The 19,753-nt window shown below is 36.3% G+C and overlaps 1 protein-coding gene across 4 annotated transcripts; it reads left to right on the top strand.

Moving 5' to 3' along the window:
- Positions 1–5,795: 5,795 nt before the first annotated feature.
- LOC131154516 (nucleolin 2-like) lies at positions 5,796–15,505 on the top strand. 4 transcript variants are annotated; one of them, XM_058107330.1, is made up of 20 exons: positions 5,796–6,056; positions 6,160–6,208; positions 6,314–6,504; positions 7,467–7,547; positions 7,693–7,839; positions 7,914–8,027; positions 8,105–8,236; positions 8,354–8,488; positions 8,814–8,948; positions 9,097–9,192; positions 9,725–9,820; positions 9,907–10,035; positions 10,862–10,930; positions 11,024–11,109; positions 11,184–11,301; positions 13,503–13,591; positions 13,680–13,770; positions 13,860–13,951; positions 14,337–14,623; positions 15,255–15,505. In XM_058107330.1, the coding sequence occupies exons 1-20, from the start codon at positions 6,024–6,026 to the stop codon at positions 15,278–15,280; spliced, it is 2,196 nt and encodes a 731-aa protein (XP_057963313.1). In that variant the 5' UTR covers positions 5,796–6,023; the 3' UTR covers positions 15,281–15,505. The 4 variants fall into 4 exon arrangements, with proteins under 4 accessions (XP_057963313.1, XP_057963315.1, XP_057963314.1 ...); XM_058107331.1 differs by having other exon boundaries at positions 5,828–6,056; positions 7,935–8,027; XM_058107332.1 differs by lacking the exon at positions 8,105–8,236.
- The last annotated feature ends 4,248 nt before the right edge of the window (positions 15,506–19,753 follow it).

Genomic DNA, 19,753 nt, shown 5'->3' with positions numbered 1-19,753 from the left:
AAACCAACCCAGATTCATTTAAAATCAGAAGCCCACTATAACAACAAAACCCAGAACCAAGACCATGTTTTAACTAACCCCACAACCCAAATTTGAATTAACCCTACGACCCAAGTCTATTTTTTATTTTTTTTAAAAAAACCCATAAACCCCTAAGCCTAAACTAAAAACTAAAGCCATGGCTCACCGTTCTTTTAAAATAAAACCAGCCCGCTATTTTTTTTTAAAAAAATCTCGACCCAACCTTTTTTTAATTACCTAGAAGCTCAAACCCAAACTGAAAACCAAAACCCCAAGTAAGCCCAAACTAAAGACCAAACCACGTCCCACCTTTCCAAAACCCCAAGCCCAAAATAAAGACCAAATCACGTCCCACCTTTCTTTCAAAAAAATAAAAACAGCCTAGCTTTTAAAAAAAACATAAAACCAGCCCAATCCTTTTGTTTTGAAAAACAAAATTGGCCTAATTTTTTTTAAAAAAAATCCCAAGCCCACATTTTTAAACAAAATGGAAGGCCTATATTTTTTTAAAGTCCATGCCCTTAAAACAAACCCAAGCCTAAACATACGAAACAAAATAGCCTATGCCATGTCTAGGCCCTAGGTTCAATCCAAGCCAACTAGAGCCCGTAGGGTTCACAAACACACTACCCAGATCCAAACCAAACTCAACCCAATGGGTTGACTCACCCGAGTCAACCCAATGGGTTGACTCACCCGAGTCAACCCAAACAGGTTCCAAGCGAGTTAACTCGCCCTGAACCCTACTCGGCTCAAAACATGAATTCGAACTCATCTCCGTACACAACTCAGAACACAACTCGAACACAACTCGGAACACAGCTCAATCTTAACTCAGAATATTAACCGAGACCCAAACTCAGAGCACAAATGCAAAAGTGTAAAAAAAAAAAAAAAAACAGAAAGAAGAGGAAATTAATCCCAGGCTCTAGGTCCCGAAAGCCCCCCTCCTCTTGTTCCAACATGCAAAACGAAAACCAAATCAAAAAGGTGATTCTAAAAAATGTGAAAAAAAAGGTTAAAATAAAAAACCACAAACGCGAAGGTCTTATCTTTCTTGGATCTTAGGGAAAGGACCATGAAAGGAGGTTTGGATGCACCATAGAGGGGATAAAAGAAAGGGAGAACCTATTCGAGAAACAATGAGAGGGGGAATAGAGAGTAAGAGAAGAGAAAGAGAAGGATTCAAGGGACCGAGAAAGAAATAGAAGAGTGGATGTTCGGGAAATCATTAGCAAGAAGGGAAGAGGTGAGAGAATAGGAAAGGAACAAGAGAAAAGGGAGATAGCGAAGAGAGAAAGGAGAGAGAAAATATGCAGGAGAAATAAGAGAGAAAGAAAATTTTTCATTTTTATATGAAGGGTTAATGGGTCATGTGTCACCACCATAGGGTCAAACGTGGCATATTCTAGTCCGTTCTAATTATGGGTGACATGGCCATCTCCGGACCGTCCGATCTATGTTTTCTTTAGACAACCCGAATTGTGCCACGTCAGTGATCCTAGGCCATGAGTTTAAGCCACCCAATAGGTGACACGTGGTTGGGGTGACATCAGCATGGTATCATCCCTAATATTTTGAAGATTTTTCAAAAATAAAAAAGGGGAATCCCCTGGGTGTTGACATGTGTCTTGGGTGACGTTAGCATGTCGTCACCCCACTTTTCAGAAAATAAAAAATATATATAATGTTGACTTTGGTGTGATCTCAAGAGGAGGTGAATTGGGTTTTAAAACATTTCAGCTAATTTAAACATTTACACCAATTCACCACAGTTCATACCCCATTCAAAATGCAAACGTGTATGTAAAATGATTAAGCTATCAGTGCAGATATACACGTAAGCAACATATCTCATTTAAATTAAATGTGTGCATGCGAATAATTGTAGCAGTGAACAAGCAAGCATACACATATGAGAATTAAAGTGTAGTAATTAAATGAGAGAGAGAGAGAGAGAGAGAGAGAGAGAGAGAGAGAGAGAGAGAGAGAGAGAGAGAGAGAGAGAGAGAGAGAGAGAGAGAGCGACACACGATATTTGTTATCGAGGTTCGGCCAAACCAGCCTACGTCCCCACATTGGGTATACCCCCTAAGGATTAAACTAACCCTGCTCACTTAAACGGGTAGAGCAAAAGCCTTTTACATCCTCTCCTTACGGGGCGAGGAAAACCCCAGTTCAATTTTTGGGTTGAACCGAATCGATCTCACTTATGGGGTTAAAACTCTCCAGTTCAATTTTCGGGCTGAACTGAACCGGTCTCACTTACGGGGCTGTGACTCCCCAGTTCAATTTCGAGCTGAACCTAACCGATACAATAAAAACCATTTTTGTACATGATAAAATGCTTCTAAATATAAGCAGAAATGTACACATTTAAACTCAAAATACATGCTCTATAATATGATATGAAATATGCTCAATAGAGTAAAGGTGTTATCAAATAATTTTGTACAAATAAAATACATGTATGAAAAATAAGTATTATTCTCCTATAAATATTTTTGCAAATAAATAATATTTGGAAAATTTAGGAATTTAAGCTCAAGAAAATATTTGCGCTGTAAATAATTTTCTCTCGAAAATATTTATTAAAGAAATAATCTGGAGAAAGCCTAATCAATACTCTCAAAAATGATTTTCGGGAAATAAATAACAAGTGAGAGTATATGCAAATAAAACGCCCAAAATAAAATTCTCTCTTTAAAAATGATTCTGAAATAAACAAGTAAAAGAGAGTTGAGAGAGATTTGCTTAAAAAATTTTGCCCCAAAAGAATGATTTTACAAATAAAACTTGATTTGGGGGAACTTTGATTAACAAAGGATTAGAGAAAAATCTGAAGTTAATCAAAGTTACTAATTTGAGTTATGGAGGGGTTATTTATAGATTTTCCGAAAATTATGACCGTTGGGGACACATTGGGTATTTTCCAAATTGCTTAATTAAAAGTTAATTACATTTAAGCCTTTAAAAAATTCGGAACCCAAGAGGTTCGGTTGACCATATTGAAGGTTCGGTCGACCATATTGACAAGTTCGGTCGACTGAGGAAAATTTGAATTGCGAGTTTGGTTGACCATATTAGAGCGATTTTGAACCCTCTGAGGTTCGGTCGACCAGCTCAAGTTTGGCTGACCAATTTCCTAGGTTCAGTCGACCAGGTCATTTTATAACTATGAGTTCGGTCGATCGGAGCGTTGGGAATTTCCCACGTCCCAGTTCGGTCGACTACAGCTTTGAAGTTCATTTCATATTTGGTCAACCAAATGGTCAACTGTTGACCGTGGGGAGGTTCGGTCGACCGAACACACTAAAGTTGTGTAGTTAAGTCCTATTTTTGAAAATAAATTTCCCTTGATAGCATATGTGAAAATGGGAACTTTCTTAAGTGTAAGTGCAAGGACCTAAGGTCTCTCTAAGGTCTAGGCATTTTTATTTACCCTAAAAAATTTGGCATCGGTCGACCCAAGTCAACCATAAGGTCTGTCTACGGTTCTGCCTAAGCATAAAGATATATCATGCAGGATGTATGCAGTAATTACAAATCAACATATAAAAACTTGAATGCATTATACAAATAAAATCAAATGTTTTCTTCTTGATCTTCTTTGCTCTTTAACCTTCATGAAAAAAGCCAGGAGAGTGTGAGTTTTATGTTCTAACTGACATCCATTTTTTAGTATCTTATGTTCGTACTGAAATGAAAACCTATTTACACACTAAATGTACACATAAGATACTGATAGTTTATCAGCATCAAAATAGGGATTGGACTCAAAAAGTCAACATATAATATATATATATATATATATATATGTATATTTGGCCACGTGTCCTCATCACGAGTTGACATGTAGTGTTGATTCCACCACCCTCTCGAACTAGTCGACCTAGTTCATACCGGTCAAATCGGTTCGTTATTTTCTTATTTATTTTATTTATATTATTTACTTAGTTTTAAAAATGGAGAAAATGGGGAAAATTATGAAAAAATCCAAAAAATTGGATAAAAAATTATAAAAATATTTTGAAAGTCAGAAAAAAAATATTTTTGGGTCATTTTTAGCTAAAAAAAAAAAGGAAAAAATGTTTTAAAAATCCCAGGAAATTATGAAAAAATGTTTAAAAATTATAAAAAAAATTTCTATAAAATCTAGAAACATTCTTATAAATACTTCAATGATTTTCTCAATTTTTGAGGGAGGGGGTATTTCCCTATTTATTTTTTTTGAAAAAGGCAAAGAGGTACTTTTAGACCTCACCTGTATTGGCTCTAAGAGAGGTTTTTCTAACAAGGTCCCTTCTTTTGGAAATCTTGTTAGACATTCCTAAGTCACACCCGGATTTTCCAATTTCTTGTTAATTCTATACATTCATCCATTTATTTGTTTTTGTTTAATTTTCAAAAGTAGTAAATTAAAGGTTATTAAATTTAATTTGGGGATAATTTTTAATTAATTAGGTACCATTCGTAGAACGAGTGTGTAGGGGGTGCGAATACCTTTACCTCGCATAACCAAATTCCCGATCCCAATCCTAGTATATGCAGACCGAGATTATTGGTTCCTCGACTTAGTTTTAGTTTAGAGACCAACTAAATGAGTAGTAATTAGGTGTTATAACCGCATCAAGGAAAAATAGGTTAATAATGATTCCAAATTTCAAAATTTTCAAAAATCATATATTTTTTTCTCTCATCTCCCAGGACTCCTTCTGGGACATCGCGACACAATCGATCGTCCGTGAGAGAGAGATAGTGTGACAGTAAGAGGGGCAAGGGGGGGGGGGGGGAGATCTCTAGATGTGATTGCGCGTGAGAGAATAATAGCAATGTAGAATCAGATTTCTATACAACCGATCGCCCGTGAGAGAGAGATAAAGTGAGAGTGAGAGGGGCAAGGGGGGGGGGGGGGGGAGAAAATGTGTAGGTTGTGCTTGATATAGAGAGTTGGTTGATGTGAGAGTGAGAGGGGCAAGAGGGGGTAGGTTGTGCTTGATATAGAGAATTGATTTGAGTAAAAGACATAGGGTGTATCATAAATATGGAGAGAAAGATTGAGTGCCAAAGGGAAGAAATTAAGGATGAGGTAAATTGCCATTGATTGACTCACAATATTTGTGATTGATTGTATAGTGATATTTTTAACCAATCAAAAAATAAGGAGGCAATTAAAATAATTCAAAAAATTTTTAAAATTAAAATCGACATTTTGAAGGCCTTTGGAATCATGATGAATTATTTTTTCCTTAAAGATAGAGGTAAGGTTGTGGCAAACCATGCCAAAGACATGCTTTTTAATATTACAAGTATAGATATTTTACTTCACTACTATATTATTTTAAACTCATTTTTAGTACTTTAGGAATAATTGTATTGTATATAGGGTTGAATATTAACAAGAAAAATTTTCATATGATTCTTATTATCTTTCAAATTTTTTTTGAAAAACATGAGAATATCTTTTAATTTCATTCCAAATTTTATTTAACAAATTTATGTTGATTATTAATCAATAAATTATGCACATAACAATTTAATTTATGAAAAGAGATGAATTCTAAATATTAAGAAAGGATGAATTCTAAATATTAAATTAATGTGACTATAAGTTATCATAAGAATAAAAAATTTAAAACTTATATTTAATTATTATCTGAACAATTAAAAAATTAAAATAAATAAAAAGTTAATGACTCACATCAGTGTATTATTTTCTCTATTATAACAAAAATAAAAAAATAAAATAAAAATGAGACCAAAGGGGACAGGTTAAGATTCATGCACCACTCCTCGAGCTAAAACGCGAAACCCTAACAGCCGGCCAAGACCGAAGCCGACATGCCTTTTATATAAAGGGTCCGCGACACTCGTTCGGGTCTCTCACTCTTATTTCTCTGCCTAAAACCCTACTAGTTCTCGAAATTTAGGGTTTTGCAGAGAGTTCGAGCTGCCTCTAAAACTTTTCGAAGAATTCCTTCGGATCTTCCTCACGCTCTTAAATGGGTAAATCAAGCAAGAAATCTACACCCAAGGTATGCTGCTCTCGTCCTTTTCTCTGCAATATTGGCAGTTTGTGTAACTTCTGATGTTTCTCTTAATTTGATATTTTTTTGGTACGTGTTTTTTTTCGTGTAGGTTGATGCAGCCCCTGCTGTGGTTCCACCCGTCAAATCTGGAAAGAAAGGTTTGTCCGTTCGATGTGTGGAAGTGTTCCTGCGTTGGTTTGGCAGTGCTTTGTGATTCTTATGTTTGTTGTTTGGGTTGTTGATACGGGATGATTTACATACAGGTAAAAGAGAGGCGGAAGAGGTGATAGAGAAGAAAAGCGCGAAGAAGCAGAAGATTGATGTGGGGTTAAAAGAGCAAGCTGTGAAGAAGCAGAAGAGCGAAGTGAAGGCAAAGAAGAATAAGAAGGCGAAGAAAGAGGAGACTAGTAGCTCCGAAGACGACTTTTCATCAGAATCTGATCAAGAACAGAAGGTTTTTTTAGTTTTTATCTGTTTTGTGTTAATTATAACGAATGAAATTTATTTTAGGTTCCGTGTCTCTCCAATTTCACCTGTTCATTCATTGTTTTGTGTTATTTTTAATATTTTGGGGACGTGATGAAGAATCGATTTTGCAGAAGTTCCACCCATCATTCAAATTTTATTACTTCATTTTCTGAAATAATAATTTTACGTAATATTTTGAAGAGTCTTAAAATAATTTATAATAATGCTAAAATTTTGCCATTAATTGTCTTTGTAGTGTTGCCAAAATTTTGGTTGCATTTCACCTATGAGTTGCGTCAGCTTTCTCTAATTTTAAAATGTTTTGACAAATAAGTGGGTACATTCTCTTTGGTGTATTTGGCTCATTCTTTCACCTATCGAGAAATGAGCTTTTTGTGAAGCAGCTTAGATTATGTTTTTTTGGTTCTTTTGTTAAAGTATATTATCTTAGTGGAGGCGAATCGCTTGCTGGAGGAGGTGACACACATGATTGTAAATAATAATACTCATGAAATGCCTAGGTGGAAGCATAAGTGAGTGTGTTATTGATTTTTTCTGTGATAAGTAGGACTAGTGGATTATTTGGCTTTGAATTTTCAATTACATAGATCTTCATAGGTTTAATATTATACTTGTATGTAAATTCACAATAAACAGAAAGAAGTCATACTGCATTGTTTTTTAATATCACCTAGACAGTAGCTCAAGTTTTCTCCACTTGGGGGCAATTTTAGGAAGCCATTAGCAAGGCAAACTAAAGGAGCTATGAGTACATTGTAATTCAGCAAAGGAACTTGGAAAGTAGTTTATCATGTGAGGCTTTGTGTACGTTTATGGATTGTTTAGCATCTGGACATTTTTTGTGTATTGGTAGGTGAGACATTATTTCTTCCTCTTTATAGCCATACTTACTATTCTCTCTGTTTAATACAATTTATAATTTGACAGGTGAAAATGGCAACCAGCAAGAGTGGAATTGTGGCGAAGAGACCTGCTAAAGAATCAAGTAGTGAGGAATCTTCTGATGAAGTGAGCATTTACTTGAACTTCATTAATTATCTTTCTAATCCAATCCTTTCTAGCCCAATCAAATTATGCAGGCCCTGTTCGTCCCACCATATTTTTGAAAATGTTTTGCTCAGTACATATTTAACATTATCTTCTTTTGATTCAGGAGCCTGCTGTCAAGGTTTCTATTCCTTCAAAAAAACAGCCAATAGCTTCTGCGAAAAATGGGACTGTTGCTGCCCCTGTTACTAAAGTCGAACAGGGTAGCAGTTCTGATTCTTCCAGTTCCTCAGAAAGTGATTCTGATGAAGATGTGAGCAGATTTCATTTTCTTTGTGTAGTATCCAAATTGGAAGTCCATATTTTGAAGTGTTTATTCTATTATAGGTGGCTATTCCATCCAAAAAGGCACCAGTTGCTGCAGCCAAGAATGGCCCCATGAAAAAGAATGTTGAATCAAGTGACAGTTCTGACTCAGAAAGTGATTCTGATGAGGATGATGCAAGTGCTTGGTCATTGGATGTTTCTTGTTCACTAAGTCACCAAATTTTGTTATTTATATTTATATTTGTTTGCAGAAAAAATCTGCTAAGAAAGCATCAGAAACTGTTGGTAGGAAAGGTCTGGCTCCTGTTCCCAAGAAGAAAGAGGAATCAAGTGATGAGTCTAGTGATGATTCGGACTCGGATGAATCCTCAGATGAGGAAACTGTGAGGACTGTTAATACTGACTACTCTTTGCTTTAGAGGAACTCAGATGTGAAACTAAATTTCTGTAGATTGGCTCAAGTATTTTGTGAAGAGGCTAATAATTTGTCCAACATGCAGAATAAATCAACTAAAGTGACTACTCAACCGCAGAAATTGCCTGCTGATGCTGTTAAGAACGGATCTCTTGTGGTTCCCAAGAAAAATGAATCAAGTGAGAGTTCAGAATCAGACAGTAGTTCTGACGACGAAGATGTGAGTGTAGTGTTACTTCTGAACTGGGCTTGGAGGTTTTGATATAATTTTGTGAGCTTTATGCATGTCTTCTTGGCGAAATTGAAAATTTAACTGTTTAAAATTATGTATTGTGTTATACAATTCTGTTCTGTACTTTATTACTCTTACTGTTGATTCTGTATGACTTGTACCTTTAAAAAATGCAGAAGCTACTGCTTTGGGTTGTGAACATTTTTCTTTTTAGACAGCTCATCATTCTCTAAATTATGTGTATCTATCTGAATCCTAGTCAAATAAAATCTTCTCTGGCTTCTGAACTTGCATGTGTTCTGCATGTATGTAGGAACATCCTCCAAAGGTTACTTCTCAGCCAAAAAAGTTGCCAGCCTCTGCCCCTAAGAATTCTGCTCCTTTTGTGCCTAAGAAAAAGGCTGAGTCGAGTGACAGCTCTGATGAGAGCGATTCTGATGAAGATGAGGTGAGAACGTATTATGGTTGTGTGCTCAGATCTCACTAATCTCATTTTTATGCTAGTTCAAATTTATGTTTAATTATTTTTTATGCAGTAAAAATATTTTGGCTGGTTATGATTTTAATATATCAACCTGCATGGATTATCCCTGCAGGAAGAACCTGTCGTGAAGAATGCTTCTGCAGCAGCTCCCAAAAAAAAGGTAGAGTCTAGTGATAGCTCCTCTGACAGTGATTCTGAGGAAGAAAAGGTGAGTTCTTTCTATTTCAAGTGTCATTTTCCAGCAAATAAATTTTAGCATTTTCTCTTTAAGTGCCTAGACTGTAGTTTCATAACGGTTTTGGTCTGTTGAGATTTATGATAAAAAATTGTGACAAAAGGTGATTTCCAAACCTTCTGCTGTTGCTAAGAGATCTCCGCCAAAGAGACTATAGTCATAATGCACTGACCTTGTTTACTTTATACTACACGATGTATATTCAAGAACCATAGGCTTGTGGTTGATAGCTTGATTGTGTTGTAGAATCCAGCCAGGTTTTTTGATAGCTTGATTGTGTTGTAGCTAATATGTTCATGAGTGATAAATCAAATGTGGGAAACTTCCATCTATTTTACATCTTACCATGACAATTATTCTTATTTTTATTGTAATTGATGATCCAAGTTATGAGTAATCCCTGAAGCTGAAAACTTTGTGACAGATATTACTCTTTTTATTCTGTTGTTGGTGTTTCTATTGTGTTGAACTTTGTTGCTTACCCTTTTGCCATTGGAGCCTACAGAAAAAGGCAAGGCTTAAAAAGGATGACAGCGATGATGAGGATGAAAGTTCTGAGGAAAGTGATGAAGAACCTCAAAAGAAAAAGAAGAAAGTGCCGGTAGATTTAGTGAATTTATGAAAATTTCATGTACTTGTTGCCCTTTCAATTGTTTGTGAGTTTATACATGTGAAATTGTGTGGTAGTTGGTTGCATCAAATGCTGGAAAAACAAGTGCAAAGACCATCCAAAAGGAGAGTAGTAGTGAGGAGGAAAGCTCTGATGAGAGTTCTGATGATGAGCCTGAGAAGCCTTCGAGGACTCCGAAGAAAAATGTAAAATTTATCTCCTTAAATCATTTACTAATAAATTGCACTTTATCCTAAATATGCATGAATTTCTTGAGGTTTTTGCTAATGTTAGTGTTTATCTGACATCACTCAATAAACGTCCAAGGTCCTAATAATTGGACCTGCATTTCCATGTTATGCTCGCCCATTTAAGAGTATGTTTGCATTTCATGTGTGCCATCATGTGAGATGCCCACTATTTTGATATTATGATTTTCTAAATATCTAACATGTTCCACTGCAATTTATTATATTTGCTATCATCACTCAAGGTTGTGTTAATTAAAACTGCTTTCCTGTGCTGTACTTAGCTTATCACATTATAGCCCAGCTTGTTAAATAAAAGATAAGTTATTAGCTGAATGATTAGGATGGCTCATCCATAGAAAAATATTGATTCATGAGTTAATTAGTGATTCATGAATATATTTAATGACTTTTTTTATCCATGAAAAGACAAAATCTAGATTTATAGGTCTTTCATCAGGTTATATGTTATTACATCTATTTTTTCTCCATAGATATCCAAAAAAGGATTGTGACTTAACTGCTCAATTAACTGATATGTGTGAAAAGGTTCATATGAATTTAGAGGCGGTCTATATTGTTTACTTGCTAGCTGGTGTGAAGGAAATGGGCTGTTCATTTGTTGCTGAGCCTTTTGAAGTTCACTAGATATTTTACTTCAGAAATTGTGTAATTTTCCTCATTTGTCCTGAACACTGTTAGTGTACTTGTCATAACTTCTATTGTTTTCCAGGAGCTTTTGTTTGACAAAAATGCCCAACTTGGTTGAAAATTTCCTTGGCAGGGCACAGATATAGAAATGGTAGATGCCGTGCTGCCAAAATCAGATACCAAGCTAGCTGGGAAGAAGGCAGTATGTGATTAACAGTTCATTTTTTTGGCTATTGTATTATTGGATTGACTTACATTGCCAGACAACTAGATTGAACACAATTTTTTTATGCAGCCTGCAACACCTGCTACACCCCAAACCTCAGGAGGAAAAACTCTATTTGTTGGAAACCTGTCTTTCTCTGTTGAAAGGGCTGACATGTATGTATTACTTCAAATAACTCTGATGCATTGATCATAGATGACCTTGATCTGATGATGTCATATCCCTACAGTGAAGATTTTTTCAAGGATGTTGGTGAAATTGTTGACGTCCGATTCTCAGTAAATCCAGAAGGAATGTTTAAAGGTTTTGGTCATGTTGAGTTTGACACAGCTGAAGCAGCACAAAAGGTAAACTTCTCTTTATTATCGCCTCCAACATAGTCGTGAACTTTTCTAGTTAGAAGGGTCTTCTATGTAATAGCAGTAGTAATAGTGGTTAGACCTTATCATATATTCATTAATCTGGCTTGTTCATTTAATACAAAAAGATACATCATGTGATCCTTGCACTGATTCTCTTTGATAGGCCTGCAACCCAATCATGCCATACCAATATAATAATTGTGCAGTGCTGTATAATTTATTGCAATCACAATGGATTTAGATATGCTGATGTTTTGAATTGTAGTATTGTTATTTAAAAAATGTAATAATGGTTGGAAAGTATCATTTATTCATTATTCTGGTTGATTATTGGTTTCATACAAAAGATACATCATGGAATCCTTCTGTTGATAATACCCCTACAACCCAACCTTGTTGTACCAATATAGAAACTATGTAGTGCAACAAACTTTATTGTAATTACCAGTGTTTTAAAAGGCTCAATCAAGGCTTGCCTCAAGGCAAGGCATGCTTAAAACTCCTTGAGGCTCATTCTAAAATACCAAATCCCAAAAAGGCTGACGCATTACATGCTGAGGCTTACGCATTTTTGCAAAAAAGCACGCATTTTGCGCCTTTTTAGTTGAGGCTTGCGCATTTTGGGTGTGTGATTCTCAAGTTAGAATTGGTTAGAAAATTTTAACTACATGTTTGTACAAAAGGAATGTCATAATATGAGTTTATTTCTAAAACTCTTGAACCTCAACCTTTTCAAAATAACTGAACTTGTATCTTAAGTCATGAAAATAGTTTGAACTTTGTAATGACATAGCTATCTCTTGTCATGATTTATGCCATGTATTCAAGTTAGCAATTTTTGAATGGTCAACAAGTATTTTTCGAAGTACATCTAGTTTTTCTTTTTTTTTTCTTAATTTTTACTTTATTTTACATATATATAATTTATTTAACAAATTTTTATCTTAAAAAACAAATTCTCAAAAGGCTTTACCCCCAACGCCTTAAGGCTTACGCCTCGCCTTTGGAGGGCTAAAACACCTCGCCTTACGCCTACGCCTATGCCTATTAAAACATTAGTAATTCCAATGGATTTAGACAAGCTGATATTTTTTTCTTATGTTATTTTTATGAAGTATTGGGTTGGGAAGGCGAGAAGGTGTAAGATTTCTGTGATATAGGTACACGGCCACACACGCGCACATGTATATATGCTATACACGTGTTATTTAATCGGATTATGTTGGAGCATTGTTAACTAGTTCAATAATTAGTCATATTGCGTAAATTTCACAAATTTCCACATGCCTTCTATTACATCTAATCAGAGGGGCACATCCCTGGTTGTTTATGTGTCTCACACTGGGCCAGGTGCTCACCTATGTGATGCCTGACTGGGGACACCTCATCAGGCCATTTTCAGGGGCGAGGGGGCTGGTCACCTTCTCTCAATGCTTGTAACTGCCTTGACTGCCTTAATAATACAAGATTGATTTTATGTTGCAATACTGGAGGCTTGATGAATCATAATGGGAAATGCAGAAAAAGCAAAAAAGGCAAATGAACTTGCTCTATTCATCAAAGTTGTAGGAAAGTCCTTTATCACATAATATTCCTTCTCACAGTTGTCTTCTTACAATGAGCATCGAGACTCTGAGATAGAGAGAACATAAAATTTTAAGGGATGGGGACTACTTTGATCTAGATATTGTGGATTCGTGAATAGCCATATGAAAACATATTTTCTATTATTTTCTGCAGCTATAAGGAAACCTGCTTCTCAACAGAATAAAGTGCGATTGCAGTGAGCTTGCACCTGATATAAATCAGATTGATGATCTGATTTCACCAAGTCTTCCTTTAGAAATAGATCAAATAATGATTTTGTTATTTAATTTAGGTGTCTGATTTACAACCCATTTTATTTTATTTTACTGAAATTTGAAATTGACTCCGTAAATTCTCCATGAGGGCTTTTATGATGGAAATGCTTGTGGTATCCAAGTTAGTAGTTTTGATTCATTGGTGGTTCTGAATTACGGACTGTTTCTGTGCTTCTCTTTTGTTGTGATAGTGTATTGCTGTGGAGTTGTGGCCTCACTCCATCAAACGAATCATTTTTCTTTTGTGAAAAGAATGAACTGGTTGTTTGAATATTACAGTGGTGCAAATTTGTTAACTCTACTCCATATACTCTCTCATATCAGGCCCTTGAGTTGAATAATGAAGAGTTGCTTGGTCGTGCTGTTAAACTTGATATGGCTCGTGAAAGGGGCTCGCATACTCCATATAGCGGGTACTGCTGGTTTGTCATACTTTTGACTTTAATTAGTGCCAACTGAATTTGGTTGGTTAAAAATTTGTGGTGGTATTAAAAATTTCAGGAAAGAGAGCAACTCATATCAGAAGGGTGGGCAAGGTCAGAGTCAGACTGTATTTGTGCGAGGTTTTGATAAATCTGTTGGTGAGGATGAGGTAATCTTAGTTATTTCCAATGTACTACTTTTCAATGCCACCTCTTCTCTAGTTTGGAGGGTTCTGCTGAACATATACATGTATCGCAGGTTAGAAGTGCCCTTGAAGAGCATTTTGGGTCTTGCGGACAGATTTCTAGGCTATCCATTCCGAAAGACTATGAGACTGGAGATGTTAAGGGGTATGCTGTTCTTCTGTTCCTTTCAACAATGTATTTGTTTGCTATGGTTATTTATAAACTATGTCTTTTGAGAGGAGCAACCCTGATGTGACCATCCATGGTAGTTTAAGGAATGATTATTAGCATCATCTTCTGATTAACTTGTAAATTGCCCTGTGTTAGTGCATTGCAATGAATAATTGTAATGCATTTGTATTGGTAATCACAATCTGAAGGAAAATTTTGGATTATTTCCTCAAATAAACACATTGAACTTGAGCATGATAAACCAAAATCAATCCCCTACTCGGATAGAACCTTCCATCCCCTTATCACTCGCTGATTCACACTTCTTTTTAGCTTGTGATTTTCTGTTTCTTTCCAACTTTTTCCTGTGTTATTGTAGGTTTGCCTACCTAGATTTTCAAGATGCTGATAGTTTCAACAAAGCTTTGGAACTTAGTGGATCTGAACTTGGAGGCTACTCATTGATGGTGGATGAGGCAAGGCCTAAAGGTGATGGCCGTGACAGTGCTGGGCGTGGTGGCAGAAGTGGTGGGAGGAGTGGTGGTAGAGATGGTGGCCAATTTGGTGGAAGGCGTGGAGGTGGTGGGAGGAGTGGCGGCAGAGGGGGTGGCCGATTTGGTGGCAGAGGACGTGGGTCTTTCAATAAACCAAGTGCTGTTCCTGCAGGTACTGGTTTAATCTTCTCATTGAGACATTTTTTTTTGACAAAATCTGTGTGCTGTTTCTCTCTTTTTTCCCCCTTTCTGGGGTGCATTTTCTCATTGAGACCACTTTTTTTTTTTTAAAGAAAATCTGTTTTCTGTTCTGTTGTTTCTTTTCCCTTCTTTTTTGGGTGGGTCAGTAGATAGATTGCTGTGAATTCTGTCATGTATTACAGTAATTGTGGCATTATCTGCCATGAAACAAAGGTTGCGGTTAGGAGCATGGATTTGGATTTTTGTGTGGATTTGGGTGAAACTCAGTCTTTTGTATAGCATTTTATTCAAATCCATACAAAAACCAAATCAAATATCTGAATCCTTAGCTCCCAAACATGGGGATAGTTTCCAATGGAAGTTTATATTGCATTTTATGAACTAACAGAAATTTTTTTCTGGATAGCCAATTGTACATTACATGCCATGTCTCATAATATGGCTGCTGCCATTGTGTCCTAGGATAGCAGATCCTAATGTATAGGAATTGAGATTTGTAATATTAATGCATTGCTGGTTGTGATCACTGCCATCGCCTGTGAGCAGCCATATATTATCTTAAAATTTTCCCTACTGATTCTTGGTTCCCTCTACTCTTGCAGGGAAGAAGACAACCTTTGATGATTAGAATGTAGCAAGGGGCACTTGGCAGGTCGGACATTGCCTGCCAGTTTTTACATCCAAGTTTCAGTATGATAATTTTTATTTGGAGGATATATAGTTTTTTAATTTTTTGTTTTCGGCTTCCTCCAGTGGGTAATTTTTTTGTTAGTACATCTTGCCTCTTATATTATGCTGCTGCTACTCATGTTTGTGCCTTTTTTTTGGAATGAGATTTTGATTTTTATCCTTATATATTTTTTACTTTTGGAATTTTTTGTTCTTTTTAAACTTCTTATTTTTGTACTAGCTTTTTTCTTGAAGCTGGCTGATATAATCACAATTAATTGAAGAGATTATATATAAGAGTTATAACCTCATTAAATTCCTCCCAACATGGTCTAGGGCTGCAAATGAGCTGAGCGTTTGCATGCTCGGATTGGGCTTGGGCTTGGGCTTGGGCCTGGCATTTGGATCTCGGAAAGTCAGGCTCTAGCTTGAGCTTGGCTCGATAATAAAAATAATGGCTTGGGCTTGGTTTGGGCTTGGCATTTTGATCTCTTGAAGTCTGGCTCGGGCTTGAATTTGGGCTCAACTCATTTGCCGGCTCAGGCTTGGGCTCAGGAGAAAACAAAATAAAATAATAAAAACCAAAAAATCCACCAGTAATTCAAACCAAAATACCATTTTGCGTTAGTTTCTCAATAGAAAATCTACATATCATTTACAAGCAAAATAAGTGGCTCTAGGTACTAATGCAGCAAAAAAGAAATTGTCTTGTGCCACTAAAGTGAAAGATGACCAAGCTGACGTTTCGAGTGTTTGTAGAGAAACCTCATGAATTTATTTGAAAAAATTAAGAGATTAACAGAAGGTTAAATACAGTGTCAATTTTTCCTGGCACTCAAATTCACCTGAACAGGAGTGGGGGTTTGCAGTGATTTTACCAACTACAAGCTAAACAGCCGAATGAGGGTTTTGTCTTGTCCTTCAGCTGAACTTATTATTTCATAAAGGCGTCAGAGGGTTTACCAGTTCATGGGAAAGCAATCGATGCCCTAGTTCTTCATTTCACACTAATGCCCTAGTTATTCATTTCACAATAAGTCGCTGAGAGTAGCAGCCCTGGGGGAAAATGTACTAACTATAGATTTGCAATTCCAAGGCTCCAATTCATAGAGAGATCTACGATTGATTGTTAATATGGTGACCAATCTCCTTCGTGGTGGCCTTCGTAGTCGATGAGTGTACTTTGTGGTTGTTGGTAGAAGAGTGGAAGGAATGGAGAAGGCCCAAGGGATGATCTCAAGGGATGATCTCCTTTGTTGTCGATGATCCAAGATGGCCCGCAGGCGTAGGCTGCGTGCTGCATACAGTGTCAGTGTGATGTGTGATCTGTGATTCGTGAATGGTGAACCGGGCAAACATTCAACTTTTGAACCCTATTCATCTTCAAGGTTCTGGGTTGAATTAATTTGGGTTGATTTCATTAACTTCGGCCAAGATTTGCTCCTTTTATACATGGGTGTTTGGGCCAATATTGGACTCTTTATATTGGGTCAACTCAATGAACCTATTAATGAGCTCCTTAACGAGCCTAATAAATGAGCCTATTCGAGTCCTTTACCGGTTCATTTTCAAATCTAGCAAAAAAAATTAAGCTCGAGACTCGCACATTTAGATAATAAATGAGTTCGAACAAGCTCCTACCAAGCCTGAGAGTGATTTGGCTTGTTTGCTGCCCTAAACAGTAAACACGAACAATGGCACGATGGCAAACACATTTAAAAGACAATGGCATGAATTTAAATAATACTAAGTTTAATTTTGTATCGAATGCTTGTTTAAACTTACAAGTTTCAGTTTGAAATTGTAAAATTTAAGATTTATGTTTTTAAAGGCAGCATTTATAATTTTAGATTTAAAAAAAAAAAAACAAAAACAAAATTTTTTTAAATTTCCCCAATCAGTGAGCGAAATGTGGGCAGGGAAAGGGTGAACGTTAAAAGAACCCAACCCACGTACTGTTGCTGTCAACCAATCCTCTGCCTCCGGAAGGCGAAGCAAATGGTATCAAACGCAGATGAGGGGCTCCGTCATCCAATCATCCCATTAATGATGGAGACTGATCATTTACTTTAACAATATTTTTATAAAGCAAGATACATTTGAAATGCAGCTAAATTACAAATCAAAATTTTGGGGACATTTGGTAATGTGAATATAAGTAATACAGTATTCCCATAAAATAAGAATATACCCATATATGGCTTACAACGTTAATATAATATTCCGACCATCTAAAATTGTCCAGCGGGGGAATGTGATTACCGCGAATTATCATTTTCTGGAAGTGGGATCATGAATCAAAAGAAACTTAAAAGGCTAAAATACCCTTGTCCTCCTATGAAAATTTCAATATTCTGCTGATTATCCCGACCATCCTCAAAAGTCTACCTGCTAATCTGCTAATGCTCATTTCATCAGAAGGCAGATGGCGTTTAGGTTCCCCTTCCTCTCATCCCTTGTGCTATTTTATTTTAATATTATATTATCAAAAAAGAAGTTTATTTTAATATTATATTGTCAAAGACGATTAATCATCTTGGAACTAGACTTTATTTAATTGAGTCATTTGAAAAAGAACGTATCTTGGAGTTAGATTTTTAGTTAATTAAGTCTTTAGAAAGGATAAGTACCTTGAAGTAAGACTCTTATTTAATTGAATCTTTGAAAAAAACAAACATTAGAATTAGATATCTACTTGTTTAGGTTGCCTTTTTTTTTTTTTTTTGGTGTTTCTTAAATTCAATATATTAATTAAACCTTGTTTTTAGGTTTTTGTATGCCTGTAAATACCCGAAGAAGTTAGTTTTGAGATACATCTCTACATACAATTCCCTTCACATCACTATTATTATCCTATCCTACATCCAAGTATAGAGAGGTGGAGAACTTAAGAAAGGTGTTCTTTATGGACCTTTGGACTCTTCCATTTGTGCATAATTGGATTGGGTCATATGATGCAAATGAGACTATTGTATCCTGGGGGAGACAAGTCAAAGTGAAGTTTTGTTGCACCAACTCGTGGGTTAAGCCGATAAAACTACAGAGGACTTGTTGTGCAAATCAATGCGTAGCGAAAACAAATGAGCTCACAATGTAGCACTCAATAGTAAAATATACAGAAAACACAATCACACAGATTATAATGAAATCAATAAAACAATGACACGAAAAATTATGTGGTTCGGCAATGCCTACATCCACGGGAGCAAACGGCAGTATTTTTCACTATTTTCTGTCAAAAGACTCGAGAGTTACAACATGTATACATATATAACCCTCTCGGAGGTTTCTCCTTGAAACCCAACCTATGTAACTTCCCAGTTCAATATTCAAAAACCAACACTGAGAAACCGAGTCAAACCATTGATGGTTGCAGACATACCATTGACGGTTTAATATTGAGACCAAACAGTGGATAAAACACTACATAATAGTCGACTATTTCCTTCTCATCCTGACAAAATCTTTGACGGTTTGCTCCTGCAAACCTCAGCTGCTATTTTCTACCATGTATTCTCATTGTACATGCATTCCCCTCAACATGTGAGCCACATATTACAATAATCTCCACCTTGATGAATATACGCCCCTTAGGAGAAAATCGAAAACATAACTCACTGCTCCACTTGGGACAATAGGTTGGTACTGCCTCCCGTCTAGCAACTAGAGACAAAAATCAAGTCCAAGAAAAGCTTGAACTTGTCCGTGACAGTTTTGGCTACTACCAAAAACCCCAACTCAGTTGTAGATAATGTAACCTGAGACTGTACCCTAGACTTCCAACAAATAGGTCCTCTCACAATAGTAAACACAAACCCTATTGTAAACATTCTGTTATTCAAGTTTTCTGCATACTCTACATCCACAAATCTCACAACTAACATATTAGTCTATTGCTTGCCGAAACACCCCACTACACTAGCATAGGGGACCTTTGACATGTCCTAAACATCATCGTCTGTCCTTGAGTACTGAGCGGTAGACGTACAAATTAAAATGATTCGCCAACGGTGTATCGGTGATCGATTTAACCATGCTAAACCTTTTCAACACCTTTTCCAAAAACTACCCTGAGATGACCACAATATCCTTGCAGTTTTGTCCACAAAGCCACCTTGAGATAACCCCAATCTTCCTGCAGCTCTGCCCTTGCGAATCTTCAACCCAAGAATCTTCTTGACCGTACCCAAAACTTTCATTTCAAAACCTTTTCTCAACAGAGTTTCCAATTGACTAACCTTAATCAAAGTCTTCCCAACAATTGACATGTCATTCATATAAAACAATAGAAAAATCACCCACTTGCATCCTATCGCCCTCTTCCCTTCTGGAAGCTCCACCAACTCTCACATTTGATTCTTATGCAGTAACTCCATCTCCTCCACCATAGCATTACTCCTCCACCATAGCACTCATCCATATATTTTTTCCT

The sequence above is a fragment of the Malania oleifera genome, chromosome 4 (assembly GCF_029873635.1).
Source record: "Malania oleifera isolate guangnan ecotype guangnan chromosome 4, ASM2987363v1, whole genome shotgun sequence".
Taxonomy (NCBI): Eukaryota; Viridiplantae; Streptophyta; class Magnoliopsida; order Santalales; family Ximeniaceae; genus Malania; species Malania oleifera.
The sequence above is the reverse complement of the archived record's forward strand: the minus strand, read 5'-3'. Positions and strand labels throughout refer to the sequence as shown.

What these genes read in the sequence shown, in the direction of transcription:
- LOC131154516 (XM_058107330.1), top strand. Translation starts at nt 6,024, where the DNA reads ATGGGTAAATCAAGCAAGAAATCTACACCCAAG. An exon ending in AGAAAAAGAAGAAAGTGCCG is followed by an intron (nt 9,821 to 9,906) that starts GTAGATTTAGTG and finishes ATTGTGTGGTAG; the next exon opens with TTGGTTGCATCAAATGCTGG. An exon ending in AGCTAGCTGGGAAGAAGGCA is followed by an intron (nt 10,931 to 11,023) that starts GTATGTGATTAA and finishes TTTTTTATGCAG; the next exon opens with CCTGCAACACCTGCTACACC.